This window comes from Heteronotia binoei, chromosome 6 (assembly GCF_032191835.1).
Source record: "Heteronotia binoei isolate CCM8104 ecotype False Entrance Well chromosome 6, APGP_CSIRO_Hbin_v1, whole genome shotgun sequence".
Taxonomy (NCBI): Eukaryota; Metazoa; Chordata; class Lepidosauria; order Squamata; family Gekkonidae; genus Heteronotia; species Heteronotia binoei.
The window spans coordinates 99,553,417-99,570,533 of NC_083228.1; the positions used below are offsets into that span (position 1 = coordinate 99,553,417).

Consider the following 17,117-nt stretch of genomic DNA (forward strand, 5'->3'; position numbering starts at 1 on the left):
TTTTTTTTTTTTTAATTAAGGTTTGTAAGAATCTTGTTTGGTATTTTTTATATAAAGAGTAATCTTCTCCGCCAGATTATTACTGAAATGAAAAGGAGTCTTAAGAAAAATCCATCCCAGTGGGGTGTTAGTTTTGCAGCTTTCTGGTTTGGGCTTTTTTTCTGTTTTTAAGCAAGGCACATTTTATATCATCTGTCAATGAGAAAAAGGAAGACAAAATATAAACTGCACAGTAAAATATGAATTCACAGGAGCCTAAAACCCAAGTTGTGGGTTGATTTGCATATTAATTTGTGCAGTGATTTCTAATCACAAGGATCCCTATCATTCTTCTGCTTATATAAATGTAACTTTCAGTTACTAAAATCTGCGCTTGCCAGCACAGAAAATTAGTAATTTTTAATTTTAAAATTAGCAATTTTTAATTTTTAATGCAATCGGAAGACTATAAGAAACTGGCCTGAATACCAAGATCCCATTGAGCCCTAACCCAGATCAAGATTGTTTAAAAAGATAGTCTAGAGCATTCTCACCCATGGTCAGATCCTGGCCCACTGTTCCTTCCTTTCCCCATAACCTGAGTCCAGTTTTAAAGCACTGAGAAAGAACCATTTTTGTCTTTCAAATCTGGTACCTATGGCCAGTTGTTGAACTCATTGCAATGACTGATAGCCAAGGCTGATTAGATTCCAGTATGCCATGCTTTTTTAACAACTGGGGCTAAGATTCAGGAATAGAGGGATAAACATCAAACAGTGGGTTATGTGGGAAGACTGGGTTTCACTCCACACATGAATGGGAGTTTTGTTCCCACTGTCCTTATTATTACATCCTTGATAACCAATCCTGCAAGTAAGAATCTGACAGACGATAACTGGCAGACATCAGTGTTAAATACATGACAACATGGCACCCACTAATTTGTTTCTTGGGTCCCACTCACTTTTCATGAAGGTAAAATCTAAAGTGTTCCCAATAGAACAGGGAGAAAGGGGGAGCTTCAAGTTACACTCTACCATCTCCCAGATTAATTGATCTCATCCCAGAAAGGTTGCACACTCTTGGTTTGACCCTAGATACTGACTTGCTTTGGGCTCTGGCCTTGCACACATTTTCTGTGGCTGCCTAAGAAGCAAATCCTGTCTTTTCTTTGGAAACTGAAAGCAGAAATCCTCTTCTCCCCAAAGCCAAGAGCCAGTTCCCCACAGTAGCCATTTTATGACTGGTGTCATCACCACAGCAGCTATTTTTGTGATGCTACCAACAACCCTTTCTCCTGATTCTTAAAAGACTTACTGACTTAACAGGGTTTGGGACTCTGACCAAATGAGAACATAATCGAAAACAAGTCAGTTGTAGTGGTTAGAGTGTTGAACTGGGTGAATCAGGTTCAAATCCCCACTGATTTCCTTCATCTTAGCATCCTTCAGAGGATGTAAAGCAGTACATTTATGTCAGTCTCAATGCAACTGGAAGTTGTAGAAATAACTTTATTGGGCGTTTCTGAAGACTGCAATGGGATATGTATCTTACGGGGAGAGGAGCAGAATCTTTATCAGAATACATCCAAAAGTCCCTAGTTCAAATATCACCCCCCCCCCCAAGGGAATGAACAATGGGTCCTTCCAGGGAGGAAACAAGGAATGCCAGGGATTGTGAAGGCCATGTGTACAAAACTCACACAGGACAGGGGTTACAATGAGGAGGGGGACTGGGTGAAATCAAGAGGAACAGCTGGTAGGAGTCAATCTGTTATGTAGTCTTCTGTAACCTACTGTCTCTTTTCTATCCGCGCTTGCACAATAGGGCATATAAGCCTTGCTCTGTTGCCAAGATAGCTGAAATATTTTATGTAGCACCTCTTGAACACTCCAGAAGTACTAAACATATTCTTGTGATTCAGCTTTTATTTTGTTCATGTATCCTGCCTGCTTGGAGATATTCACGGGGTTATATATTACAGAACTGGATGACAAGCTTTGCCTCACTTTTGCAGTCCATCCAAACAATGATTCCACATGGAGATGAAAAGGTGAAACGGATGAATGAATTATTTTGATAAGTTGTAGGTATTTTACTTGCTGGAGAAAACTATTGTGCATTTGACTCACTTGTTGGAGTCGGTCCTACATGGATGCAATTGCTTAGCGACTACTGAATATCAGTGACAGAAATGTGATCCTCTGAGTCAGTTTGCAAACCAATTGCTTAGGCATCTGGCATTCTTCCAAACCTTTCAGGATCTTCAGCAGGAAGTCTTTGGGCAAGTGCACCCAATTTAAGGAGAAATGATCCTCCCATTCCACTGAAAGCGCTGGGAGGTGAGCAAAGAAGTACTGAGGTGTGCTGAGGTTCGTCTGGACTGGACTGCTGCTGAGGAAATGCCATACTTTTTCTTTGGCTAGCGCACAGCTTTCCCTGCAGCGGGGAGCTAACTACCCATTGCGGACTGGCACTTCAGCACCAAAGACCCTCGGACAGCGACCTCTGCTTTCTCGGCGCCTTTCTACCGCTTGCTCGCAGCGGTGCACTCATGCTGGCGCAGAGAGAGGCGCTGTTCCCGCGCCGGCGTAACCAGACTCTTTGGGTCAGATTCTAGGCAGTGAAATGCGATTCCGTGGCAGGCCGATGTCACCTTGCAGCAAACAAGAGCGCCCAGCCATGTAACCGCAGCGGGGTTCTAAGGGCCAGGGAGAATGTGGGCTGTAAACACACCGGCCGGATTGCCAACTCCCCGGGAAGCTGCCGATTCCTTCATGGTTTCAAAGCCCTCCGCCGTCTGCAGGAGGGAGCAGGTCCTCGGATTCCTGTAGCTAGCTTGGTGCCTCCAGCAGGGACAGGATATCAGCAGAGATGGACATGTAGGCACTTTAAGCGAGGCTCCTCCTGACCAAAGGGAAGAAAACGATGCTGCACGATCGCGTTCTTTGATGCGCCAGAATGGTGAGTAAGGATCTCTCCCTCCACACACCCCACCCCCTCTAGCTTCAGGCTTGAAGGGCTTTAAAGCACCGGAGGCTGAAAGGCAAATCGAGTGGTAGGGGGCCCCGGAGTGCCAGCCGATTTTATAAATGCAGGGAGGGGGGAGGAGGTGTACGAGGACAGATCTGCTGCTCTTCCATGAGAGAAAGAAAGGGAAAGAATGACACCTGGCTTCTCAGGCGTTCCCTGTTGTTGTTCCAGAGTGTTCCTCCACAAGAGTCCTGTGAGCACGTCGAAGACTAGCGTGATTCATTTCCAGCACGAACTTTCGAGGACTGGAGCCCGTTTTGTCAGATGCGACGGCGGAGCAGTCCCTCCTAACTGTGGTCACGGGACAGTTTTCTGAGGAACAGCTCCAAACATCGTAGTGCTCTACAAAGGCTACCAAACGATAGCTTATTCAGTTTCGTTGGCTTCTGTAGCAGTCCCACCTTGCTTCCGTGGCCAAGTTAGCCTCCTATCAGATCAGGTCAACAACTCTTGCTGTCGACAGGCAGCCGTGGGTTCCTCCTCCTAATGTAGGAGACTCAGTACTGCAGGGAGCAATAACATCTGCTCACCAGTAAAAGCCAGGGAAAAATGTTTTCTGCTCACCTGAACAGGCAATGACCCAAGGTCTTCATAGCTTCAAACAAAGCAAGAACTATTAGGAAAGGGAAAGACAGAATTTGGCAAGGATAGCATTTTCCATGCCAATCCCAGCTTTATTTTGGTGACTCAGATGAAGCATAGTTCTGTGGAGGGGTCAGAGTAACTAAACCTCCCCACATAGCATTTGCAGTGCAATCCTAAACAGAGACAGTCACAGCCTTCTAAGCATAAGAGAAGCCATGTTGGATCAGGCCAATGGCCCATCCAGTCCAAAACACACAGTGGCCAAAAAACCCAAGTGCCATCAGGAGGTCCACCAATGTCATCAACAGATTTAGGAAGATGCAGCCCTGCTTAGCATTGGTTAATTAGGTTAATGACTGGTGGATGAATCAGGGAGAGAGACCAAAACTGGGCAAGAAACAAATGCTATTTGTTCATTTGCCAAGCTTGCTGATTACTTCAACTCCCTCCCTCTCTCTCAGAGCAGATTTGAAAAAAGGGGCAAGAATTTTTGGACAAATGTGCTGGGCCAAATTGATCTGATAAAGTAGGTGCTTACCTTGGAGAGTTCATGTCAAAATTAACGTGCTGACTTTTGATTATATTAAGCATTTGTGGCGGGGGAGGTACTGAAGTCTGAGAAAATGTGGGTACTGAATATAAAATTAAAAGGAGCCTTGTGAGATCATTTAACAGGATTATTGAAGCATAAGTTTCCCTGGGCTAAAGCCTATTTCATTCGATACACGAATGGAAGCCTTCAACAGCAGAATTATATATACACAACAGAGGAGACAGTTATTAACAATGGTTAAACAGTGAACTGAAAGAGATATCAGTTGTGACATTTTAATGGAAAATATTAATTTTCCATACGGGTGGGCCAGATATTAAGGCCACAGGGGAAAATCCTATTGGGCCAGTGGCCTGCGGGGCACTCCATCCACTAAGGCCACTCCATCCTGGGAGCCACCCCCCATGCTGCGGCCACCCTGTTCCAATGAGATGGACAGACGTGAACCCTCATTGCCATGAGCTGCACAAAAGGAGGCACTTGGCTTAGACTTGTCATGCCCAGCACAGCAAAGGATAAACCACCCTTCAACATGCTGCCAGCCCTACCCTCTCCATGGCTCATCCTTGCAGTATTGAGGGATGCACCTGTCCAGCCTGGCAAGGGAAAGGCTGGGCGTGACCTCACCTCACCCCACCCAGCCCTGTGGTTTGGCCAGGCACATGACACTCAGGCCTGGCCTGGCATGCCTTCCCTCACTCTTGGGGGGTGGAGCAGGGCAAGCTTTCAGGCGCAGCCCCTTTCTAGAACCATTTCTTCCCTTCACAATCCACTCATTTCCCATGAATAGTGTCTAAAGTATGCTATTTCATGAAATACCATAACAGGGTCAAGTAGCCCTGCAGCACTCTGTAAATGGCACCCAGAAGGAATATTTATTTATTTACTTCATTTATATCCTGCCTTTCTCTCAAGGTGGCTTGCATTGCTTTCCACTCCTCCATCTTATTCTCACAACAACCCTGTGAGGCAGGTCAGGCTAAGAGTGTGTGACTGGCCCAAGATCACCAAGCAAGGTTCCATGGCACAAACTGGAATTTGAACTGGGGTCTTTCAGATTCTAATCTGATACTTTAATCACTACACCATGCTGGGGAATATGCTCCTACAGTCCTTAAAATGGCAAATTCCCTCCTTCTGTCTTTAGCGGAATTATTGAGTCTCTTGTTTGTTCAGACTGCTGGATGAACTCTTTACTTTGTATGTCCTGGACCAAAAACATTGGAAACAAATAACAATGCCCATATCCAGAATATATCCTTTTTGAAGGTGCTACTGCATCTGTTGCTAGGTAAACAGATTGTGAAGGAATCATGGAGTCAAGCAGATTGTGGAGGAGTCTTTGCCAGTTCCTTGTTCCCGAGCTGTGGCTATTGATGAAGCGAGCAGACCTGTTCCCAGTTACTCATCTAGATCTGATTACTGATGCTAAAAGCCTTAAGGCTGAATATGCCAGGAAAAGCTGGCAACAATGCACTGCAAGCAAAAGGAATGCTGAGCTTCAGCAACTGTGTGACCGTTGTCATGCCACCCACCTCCCATAATTATTCTTCCTTATCTCCATTCTGGGCCTCTTTCAAGGCTTTGAGCCACCACAGACATGGGGACACAAACACACACATATGGGGTGGGGGTGGGGAAGCCAGTGTATGTTTCAGCTGTGGGGTAAGTGAGAAGACAGCAAGGGTGGGGGGATGAGTAAATGCCAAGGGTTGGGGGTGAGTGGGAAGGCAGCAAGGTTGGGGAGGCTGAGTGAATGTCATGGGTGGTGGGAGTAGTGGAGTGCCAAGGGTGCAGGGGTAGTTGAGAGGAAGAGGTGGGTGGTAAGACACCAAGGGATAAGGAGGAGTGAATGCCTTTACTTGAGTGGGTGCAGGTTTAAAAGCGTACAGAATAAGATCTCCCTGCCCCGCTGAAAGCTACACACACTAAACACACAGGGAACTTTACCCTGCCCACTTCTCTACAATATCTCCAAGTTGGGGGTGGGTTATGGTTACAGATCCCAAAAAATGGCCTCACCAGTGCTGTCTCTAAAAAAGACAGCTATGGAACAGCCCAGGGACAAGCCAGTGACACCAAACTCACAGGGAAACTTCACCTGGCAGGCCCTTCCCCCCAGCCAAGCACTGAGAGTAAGGCAGTCATCTTCCCTATGCTTGCAGCTCCCCACCCAAGCTTCCAAAGTAATGATCTCCTTCCCTGGAGGTTTTTAAACAGAGGGTAGATGGCTAACTGATAGCAATGCAGATCCTGTGAATTTAGGGGGAGGTATTTGTGAATTTCCTGCATTGGACAGAGGGTTGGACTAGATGACCCTGGGGGCCTTTCCAACTCTATGATTCTATGAATCTATATTCTGAATGACAGAAAGACATCTCCAGAAGTCCAACAGGAGCTCCATGACAGCTTGGCAGGCACCCTAGCCACACCACATGAGCAAGGGAAGCATGCCCACGACTCTCACAGTGCTTTCCCCCCACCTAGGCTGAAACACTCAGGTCTGTAGCACACCCATCAACCATGAGGGTCTGAGTTATGCCACTGAAGCCTGGCTCTAGCAGGTCATCACCAGGGGTCTCAGAGCCTCCTTCCCCTGATCTGTTCCTGGGGCTCTCCAAAAGAAGTGGCCAGAGGGAGCAGTGGGTAGAAGAGGCTGTGAAGGAAGAGGAGGAGCCACAGCCCAGCTCTTCTGCCTCAAAGAGCCCAATCAGGGAGAAGCCCCACTATTGATTGTCAATAGTGAACTGGGAGGTCAGCTGTGGTGGGGATGCCAGGTATACAATGGCAGAAGATTTGGCAGAGGTGATGGTGGAGGATTTGGCAGGGTCTCCTGAGCCCACTGACACCAATTCCCTGGAGTACTGGTGACACAAAGCTGTCATCTGGCCCAATCTCTCTTGCATGGCTATGAGCCCATGTAACACCTAAACCCCAGCAGGGAAGAGGTATTCACAGTCTGGAAGAAATAAATGTCCTCTGCTTTTAACAAGTTCCTTGCCTCTCTAACTACCAATGGCCAACAAAGAAGAGGCTATGAGGCTGAGCTGATATATAACCTTCTGATCCCATAGACCAGAATGGGAACTTTGTTATTGGCACCCAGCAGTGCCTGATAAGCTTTGTAGGGCTAGAGAATTCTATCCTCCATTACTTTGAAGTTTTGTAAAAGATTTAATTCAGTGGAAACTGTCCGGAAATGTATCCATTCATGAACCACTACAAACTGCACAAAAGTTCATGAAATGTTCGTGCTGGTTGCCCTTCCATGTAACCATTTTGAAACCATGAACTGTCCAACACTTGTGATGAACTTTAGTTCATGAACTGATTTGTGCCCACCCCTAGTAGGATCCTTTTAATGGTTTTTTGTTGTTGTTGCTTTTGCACTGCTTATTATGCCATGTAAATGCTTATGTTGTGCTTCAGTTCTTTCTGATTGGTTCCAGACTTCTAAACCCTAATACATTGCTTATTGAATCTTTCATTTTGTTGATTGTACTGAATGATGAGGTAATTGTGAGAAAGGTGGGCTGTAAAGAACACAAATAAATAACACTTCATATTTTCAAGTTGATTTACATTTAAATATTTACAATATTACAAATTACAGGAAAATGAGAATTATCACTAGATATCAAAATAATCTGGCAAACATTTGTAGTTATATAGTAAATTGTTTTAACACTCAGTCTTTATTTCATGCAATAAACAGAAATACAAATATGATCCTATGTCCTATAATGAAGTTATATAATCTTTTTTGTTCTTTTTCATACATTTGTTCTTGCAGTATGGCTTCATAAATACCTGCCTGAAGTCTTTGGTGGTTGAAAAATATGGTGAAGAAATATGGGAAAAATTAAGGTAATGGATCTGTAGAAAATTTTATCATAGATTTCTTAGCTGGAAGGCCCTCAAAGGCTTTCTAGCAAAACTTCATACTTCAAGAGAATACAGTGACCAGCATGTAAATCAGCCCTCTTCTGGATCCAATGATGAGACTTAAAAAATCCCATGGTAGTCTGAGAGAAGCCATGGCTCACTGGCAAAGTATTAAAGTGGCCCCTCTCTGTCACATTTAGTCACAACTCAACACTCAGATGAAGCTTCATGGGCCCCTGGGGTGGTCAGGAGCCCTGGAGTTTTGTCCCCCTGGCCCCCGCCCCATGGTCATTAGAGCACTGTTGCATAGTGGTTAGTGTGTCGAACTAAAATATGGGAAACTCGTGTGAATTTACTCTCTGTCATGGACGCTTGCTGGGTGATCTTAGCCAGTCATTCTCTTGACTGTTGCTGTGAGGATAAAATGGAAGATGAGAGAATGATGAGCATAACTTTGGGTCCCCATAGGGTGGGAAATTGGGCTATAAATATCTATTAGCAACCATGGTGACCTTTGTTAGGGCAAAAAGGTGGGATAGACATTTTGTAAATTAAAACAAATAGAAACTAGTTTTGCTTCAAAATTGTGCTAGGAAGAAGAAGAGCTATTGGCCAGGAAGGGAATGGGTGTATAAATACACCTGCAGTGCCCAGGGCTACTAACTGTTGCTAATAGACACCAGTAAAAAGCACTAGGAAAGTGTTCTTGGGTGAAGCAGCACTTTGCAAATATATAGTGTAGCACTGGCTGTAAGGGAAAAAATGGCCATTACAGTGGAATAGTTGACAGAAAGAAGGCATAGACAACAAATCAGATTAGAATCAGAGAATCACAGCCTTTCTAGGTCTACTCCCCCATCATGAGCATCTGGGAACACCCAGTTCTCATTATGACTGAGCCTGATGCAAGTGCCTTTAGGCAAGGAATGCTTCAGCAAAACAGTCTAGAGAGACAGAAGGAATATGATATGCAGAGGAATGAGTTGCCATCACTGGAAATGATCCTAACACAATATGGAGACACACACACAAAGGAGAGAGACTGCCTTGTCAAAAAATGGGATGCAGCTCTGCTCCAATTGCCTTGTTTGCTATGCAGAACAATTTAGAATGGCATCTTGTTGGTTGAAGGCATCTGTGACAGACATGTTACTTTCTGGTGTCATGCCTAAAAAAGGCGTAGAGGAATGAAGCCTTATCACCTTTGGAAATCCAAAGAGAAATCATTAACTGGAACAAGAGCATTATTCTTTTTTCCTCTTGGTCTGTTTTGTTTGCTTCAGAGAAACTGAACAGAGGCATTCCCTAGTCTGTAATGAACTTTAAATAAAGTCCCCATTTTCCAAAAGATGCACCATGCCTACATACTACATTAACCATCAGAAGTTACTTGCATCCTTTATGCAATGAAGGGGCAGACTGCCAGTAGGTGTATGACAGTCAGGCCCATTTAGTGCCCTCTTTCTGAATTCTCTATGTATGACCGCATAATACCAGTTTAATATAATATATGCCCATCTCTAGGGATGGGCATGAACTACATTTTTGCAATTCAGTTCATGGTTCATGGCTAAACCACAAACTGAACCATGAACCCATATGAACTGGGAGGTTGGGTCATGAACTGACCATATGGTTTGTGAGATGTTTGAAATGTAGCCCCCTGCTTTCTGCTGTTTGTGGCTTTTTGTTGGGAGTAGAAAACAGGGGTTTCCAAACAGTTGAGCATCAGGGATCACAGCTCAGCTGTTTCGTTTAAATGTCTCTGAGACATTTAAGCCAAACAGCCAAGCCATTTAAATTGAATAGCTGCTTTTTGTGAAGAGCTAAATGTGTGTGTTGGGGGGGGGGGGGATAAACAGCAGATACTTTCTGCTGTTCACGAACCACCACAAACTGTACCAAAATCTGTGGAAGTTCATGGTGGTTCTTCATTTTGTGAACATTGCTTCTTGAATCACGAATCAGCCAGAATCAGAGGAGGAAAATTCATCTTGTGATTCCTTGCCCCTTTCAAAAACAGGTATCTAAATCAGCCCTTAGCTCAATGGATCCATTGTAAAAGTAGGAATTTCAAGGTGTTGCCCTACCAGCCCCATTTATTCAAGGTCATCATCTATTTTATGAGAGTCATGATAATCTATATTCTCCTACTGAGAGGAAAAAAATCCCTACACTTCTATTTATGATTAGGTATGAAACAATTATTCTTTGAAATATATCTCGCAAAATACTGATTTTAATCACCCAAAAGGGATAGAAATTACTGTGTTGGGTAAAAGCACAGAAGAAGTCCTATCTCAGACAACCACCTACCTAAAGTGAAAAACAGAAGATTGAACCATAGAAATGTGGTGTGTATGACAATGTTGAGAAACATTTATTTCTGTTACAGAGTCCAAACTGGAGTGCAGGATACATTTTTGACGTTTGAAGTTTATAGTGATGAGATCACAATGCAACTAATTGACAAGGCATGCAAAATGTTGGGTATGTATTGTTTGAAATAAATACAATATCTGGACTTTGTGGAACTTTTTGCTGGCCTGGAGGAAAATACAACAAATGCTGCAGTAGAAATCAGCTGGAATTTTACAGCTGACTACAGTGAAACCAAGTCTTATTTTTGGCACCTACATTTAGCTCTTGCATTTAACACCTGTCTTGAAGGATAACATTTCATTTATTTAGTTAGAAGATGTACATCCTACATAAGAGAACATAAGAACATAAGAGAAGCCATGTTGGATCAGGCCAATGGCCCATCCAGTCCAACACTCTGTCACACAGTGGCCAAAAAACCAGGTGCTATTAGGAGGTCCACCAGTGGGGCCAGGATACTAGAAGCCCTCCCACTGTTGCCCCCCAAGCACTAAGAATATAGAGCATCACTTGCCTCAGACAGAGAGTTTCATCTATACCTTGTGGCGAATAAGATATTTTATCCTGGAGTCTGTGACTACTTGTCTCCCCTCCATGATTTGTGATTCTTTTCAGAGAATCAGTTTGGGCTGCAGATTGGTTTAAATCCAAATACTCCCACCTTAAACTTATGTGTCACTTATTTGGATGCTCTTATCGATTTAAATGTTAGAATCCCCTTCTCATTGCAATTAAGTTTGGTGAGCCAGTTTGGTGTAGTGGTTAAGAGTGTGGACTCTTATCTGGGAGAACCGGGTTTGATTCCCCACTCCTCCACTTGCACCTGCTGGCATGGCCTTGGGTCAGCCATAGCTCTGGCAGAGGTTGTCCTTGAAAGGGCAGCTGCTGTGAGAGCCCTCTCCAGCCCCACCCACCTCACAGGGTGTCTGTTGTGGGGGAGGAAGGTAAAGGAGATTGTGAGCCGCTCTGAGACTCTTTGGAGTGGAGGGCGGGATATAAATCCAATATCTTCTTCTTCTTCTTCTAATAGCAAAAGGGCTGGTAGATCAAAATTGCACCTTAAATCAGATTGAATCCAAGATTTGTGGGTAAAACTGAGCTTGTATCACCAAAGCCTGTTAGATCTGTGGTGTTTATATATATTTTCATTTTACCAGATATTCCTCCAGATATGGTTCTGAAACAATTTGGGGAATACTTCTTTGAATTCTGCAAGCGGTCAGGTTATGATCATATGCTGCGAACACTGGGAGGAAATCTCTATGAATTCATAGAAAACCTGGATGCCCTGCACAGCTATCTGAGTCTTTCTTACCAGGCAAGCGAATATAAGCTCTCTTAAACCAGCAGAAATGTTTGTATATTGGATCTGAACAAGTAACACATGCTATAATACTAATTTCTTCAGACTACTATGTTGCTTTCTGTATGGGTTTGAAATAATTGGCCATTGAATTTTTTTACTTTCTGTTGGATTTGAAGCCAGCTGTGATCGGTTCCATATGGAGGTTTTACTCCATGCTCAACCCCAACTGCAGTGGATTGGGAGGGGGCTTCCATACAACATTGTTGTATAGTTCTAGTTGTTGGAAGGACTGTATAATGTCTCTTTGTACCAAGCACACCAGTACTCCAGAGGGGACATCAGACCAAGTAAGGTGAATAGCTCAGTTTGCTCTGTACCCTATCTGTCCTGCTCTTGTCTTTACCCAGTTGCTGCTCTCAGGGACTTCCTTCCTTCTGGTTCTCCTTATCTTCCTGCTTCTTTGTCTAATCTCCATGAGGGAAAGGTGTGCTTTCAGCGTCTCTCTCCACCCTAGCTTAGATAGCTAGAATGCCTGTCACTTTTCCTTATCACAGTATGGAGTTCCTTAACAATAAAGGATGTCTACTTTTTTCTAAAGTAACACACCTTGTGTGAACTTTATTCCTTACAGTAGCATCCTGCTTCTGCTGTGCAGACCAGCTCTAAAGCTGTCACAGCTGCCATTTTATCTTTCATTTCCCCTCTGTGGCAGCATCACACTACAGTGATAGATCTGCTACTGTTGTTATTGGGGTTTTTTTTAATATAAAGAAGCCCACAAAAATCACTTTTTTGAGGCGGGGGGAGAAAGCTAGATGTGAGGGAAAATGAAAGAAAGAAGAGCATTCAGTAGGGCTGTCAACTGTGGGTTGAGGAATTCCTGGAGATTTGGGGGAAGAGCCTGGGGACAGTAGAGTTTGAGAAGTAGAGGGAACTCAGCAGGGGTGTGATGCCATGGCTCCAAAACATCCATTTGTTGCAGGAAACTGATTTTGTAGTCTGGAGATCAATTGTGATTCTGAGATAACTCCAGGCCACACCTAGAGGCTTGCAACCCTAGAGTGGAAGATCTGTGGCCACTGCAAGTGCCTGTACATTCAAGGTGGAAGGAATCGATGGCTTCTTGCCAAAACAAATTGGCCTCCTTAAAAACCTGTCAAAATACATAGAACACAAATTAATTTAATAAAAATTAAGCTAATTAGCAATTTGTCTTTTGTAAAATAACTGATCAGATGATCCCTTCAATTATGACAAAGGGAGTATTTTTGTTCAAACTGGAGCCTAGACTATCCTGCTTTCAGTAAAGTTCTGATTGTCTTGCTCTGAACATCTGTGAGCCCCATCTTCTCAGGCTAGTAGTGCACACATGTGCTTGGTCTTTCAACTGATGACTCTTCGCTATACCTGGATACATTATGAGGTGCAGAAAGACTCTCTTGAGAACTGCCACATTAAGGAAAATTGCTGCTGAGTATATCTATGTAATATTTATGTACCATTCATTCTCTGATTGGCAGACAATCATGACACAAGCACAATCAGGAATGATTGTGTGGAAGAACAAAGCCACATAAGCACATATGTGAACTGACCCCCAAATAGCTTATATTGGTAAGAGTATCTGAGTCTTTCTGTTAAATAAGCCTGCTGTTTAGAGTAATATCAAGACCAAACAAGACTCAGGAGTTGCTGTGTCTATATCCAGAGTGGGGTCTCCAGGTCAGGGCCCTTAAGGTCTACAGTGGAAGCTTGAACCTGAAGAAACACACTGTGCTATTGACCGGGTGGAATTATAATTCTGGCCAGTCTAAATGCTGCCCTTCTATCAGTGGGACTGGTGTTGCACATTGCTGTTGCCTTTTGTGCCTATAAAGGGGTGTAAGATCTCAGCATGTATAGTCTGCAGTAATTCATTCACATAGATCTCAGCCTCTTAAGGGTTTTGGCTTAAGCACTGGAAGACAGAATAGCTATGATGGTCTCAGGTTTTCATATTACTGTCAGGGAGAAGCTCATAGAGACCCTTGTGTATGGTCAGCAGTTCACATTTGTGTCCTGAAGAAATGATGCTCTCTGCATCAATCTGTATTTTGAAGGGATTTTGCAGGGATGAGGCTCAGAGATCACATGGGAAAAATATCTCTGGCCTGTGGGCTGGAAATGCATTTTGCCATATTGTCTGAGTCACTCATAGATACGTTCCTGTAATGAGCACCACCTATTATTTATATGCACATGTACTTGAACACAACTGTGCCTTCCATACAAAGTCAACAACTGTGCCTTCCATACAAAGTAACATGATAGTATGGAATAGCTCTTGCTTGCACAACTTTGGGAGATACATTATTTTCATTTTAAAAAAACAGTGAATATAATATTTAGTACACTTATGTGAATTCTGTAGAGCCCCACAGCCCAGTTTAAATTGAGTTTAATTAAACTTGCAGTTGGCTCTGCTTGCTATTGAGCAATGAACTTTAAAATATGGGGTGTTTGATATTAATATATTCTGTGTTTTTCAGGAAATGAATGCACCATCATTTAGGGTAGAAAAGAATGAAGATGGGTCAATGCATTTGCATTATTACTCAGACAGAAGAGGACTCTGCCATATTGTTCCAGGTATGGTGTTTACTTAAGAGCAATGTTTGAAAGGTACAAATTTTAGTTATCAGATCAGTGAAGGCCCAGAGTTTAACATATTTTCCTCTTACCAGAATTCTTCATTTACTTACTGAATACTTCATTTAAGATAGTCATCATGGGCTCAGCAGGATTTTGCAATTAATCTAACAATCAAACTACATGTTACATTTTTCTGTGCACATTTTTAAGACTCCCTCCCTTTCCCCTACTGTGTGCGATTACTTTTCCAAGGGGAAGAATGGTGTGGGAAGGAAAGACCTCTTTAAGCATGTTCTCCCTTCCCATATTTCCTCCGAAAAATGTCACCCTGAACTGCTTTTACCCCATCTGGGGAAAACTTAAGGTGACCCATATTATTTTCCTGCAGAGATACAAGCAACTCAGAGGTATTTTTTTTTGGGGGGGGAGAGTGGGGAGAGTGGGGGGGAAGGCAGGGAATGAAAGGATTAACACCCCCCCCCAATAATTCTCTTCCTTGAAAAAAATGAAGCCCAGTTACTGCACTTGGTAAAGAATTTTTTTTAAAAAATTAACGTAGAAGAAAGCATATGTAGATTGAATGATTTTTGGCTGAAGCATGTGTCGTCATTGGAAGCTACTCACACTAGTAATGTGGAAAAGAAGCATGAAGACTTACAGTGTAACAGTTTGCAATCTACTTGCACAGCAATGCTGCATCTTGGTAAAGAAGGTGAGCCCAGCTCACAGGGTGGCTATGTTTGCTAATACCCCTGTGACAAATGTAACATCAGACAGGTGAGATGGAACTAAGTGGTGACTGTGTCAGTGCTTTGACACCTCACAGCCTAGTGATGAGATTGCTCATTAGCTCCTGGTATGCCTTTGAAATATGGGTTCCATTGAGCTGCAAACTCACAATTTGGCCACAGTATATAATCTTGTTCACATTAATCATCTCCATTTCAGTCAATCTTAGAGCCACTTAACATGTTTCACTTGTAATAAATAACCTGTTTTAAGTCCTGCTTGGAATCCTGTATGTCTTCATACAGTCATGGTGGCTAAAAGGAACCTCCACATTCAGGGGCAGTTAGCTTTTGAATCCCAGTGTCTGGAGGCAACATCAGGGGAAGGCCTCAGCCCCATGTCATGTTGTTGGCCCTCCAGGGGAATTGATGGGTCACTGTGTGAGACAGAATGTTGGACTGGATGGACCACTGGTTTGGTCCTGCAGGGCTCTTCTTATGTTCTTACGTATAGTCAAGGTATACGAGAGAGGCATGAAGTAAAGTGCCCAACAGCCTGGAGAGCTGTTGCCAGTCAGAGTAGACTTGAAAGATGAATGGTCTGATTCTGTATAAGGCGTCTCTATGTGCAAAGCATAGGTGGCTACAGCAGACCTCTCCAATGTTGTCCAAACCATGAGGGCAGCCATTGGGGCAGAATCTTTAGGATTCTAAATAGCCAGACGAGTACTACCCCATATGTGGTCACATGGTCCCAATGGCTTATCCAGTATCTAATTTAGCCTTAAAAACAACAGCAACAGGGTGGGACTGATGTAGATCAAGGCTGCAGCATTGGGGGAGGGTTTTAAAGAATTTCCTTGAACTATTTCCCTGATCACAACTTTCCTCCCCCCAGAAGAGTTGATCCCTTTCTCAGGGACATGCCCTGGTTCATATAGGCCCCTTCCCCAACAACTGCTTTTTAGTCTCATTTAAACATTTTTTGAGGGGGGTCTGTTGTGGATCCCAGACATCATGTGTAGACTGAACACAGGAACTAACTCCACATTCATTATATTGTAAAGCTCTTCTTGTCATCTTTATGTTGATGGAAGCCTTTCATGAATTTTCATGCCTCGTCAGACCTAGTTGATGCTCTGCACCTGCAGAGATGAGATGTCATTCCCTGCTGTTGGTTCAAGTGAAAGGCTGCCCAGGCAGCAGCAGACATGACTTGGGGGGGGGGGGAGGGGAAACCCTCTTTAATTCTAGCTTCTGCCAGTTTACTTGCTTTGAAATTGTTCTCTTAGTCCTGGGAAATAACAGCCTAAACTGTGTATTTCCAGTTAAACTCTCAGAAGAAGAGAACCAACAGTCCTTCTGATCAAAATCCATTGCTTTGTTTTCACTGGTAGGTCACAAGTAAATATCACAAATTCACTTGGTCTTCAAAAATTCAGAGGTTTTTCTTTTTTGCTTTATTATAACATTGTACTGAGAGAAATAAACATTCCTTTAAGGGAGAAATGACTACAGCATGCAAAAGTCTACGACAGTGAGTTGTTTCCTGATTTGTAATTTGTTGGGAGTTTTTATGACTACATGATCGCAGTTGTGGTACAGCCTTTTCTGTCACAATTTCATTTTGCTGTTATGTGCAGACCAGGTTTTACATAGATAAACTCACCCTGTTAAAATACTATTCTAAAGAGAAATTCATTAAAATACATGGACACTGGGATGTCACAGGGTAAAGACAACGGCTTGGATCCAGTGGAGCATTTTCACCAGCAGAATGTAGCTCTCTTAGCTCCCACTCCCACTGAAGCCTAAAATGTTCTTCCTGGGGGTTCAGTTCTTCCATCGGTGTAAACGCTTCTTTGAATTCAAGCCAATGGCAAAAGGTCTTCACCAAAGATGGCTTACTCAGACATACTTCTGAAGGGACCGTTGCTTCTGTGTTTGTGGCTCAGAGGACCAAAGCATTATGTATGGATTCTGCCATTTAATAGATGTGCATTTTTTTTTATTTTTTTAGGGATGACAATTTAGG

The 17,117-nt window shown here is 43.3% G+C and overlaps 1 protein-coding gene across 1 annotated transcript in view; it reads left to right on the top strand.

The window, feature by feature from the left end:
* The first annotated feature begins 2,546 nt into the window (after nt 1-2,546).
* Nucleotides 2,547-17,117, top strand: part of LOC132574081 (guanylate cyclase soluble subunit beta-2-like) — a 38,107-nt gene continuing 23,536 nt past the window's right edge. Inside the window, exons 1-5 of the mRNA XM_060242203.1 lie at nt 2,547-2,943; nt 7,944-8,017; nt 10,431-10,525; nt 11,575-11,735; nt 14,252-14,351. Coding sequence (XP_060098186.1) covers nt 2,941-2,943; nt 7,944-8,017; nt 10,431-10,525; nt 11,575-11,735; nt 14,252-14,351 — 433 coding nt within the window. The 5' untranslated portion in view covers nt 2,547-2,940. The remainder of the gene's footprint in view (nt 2,944-7,943; nt 8,018-10,430; nt 10,526-11,574; nt 11,736-14,251; nt 14,352-17,117) is intronic.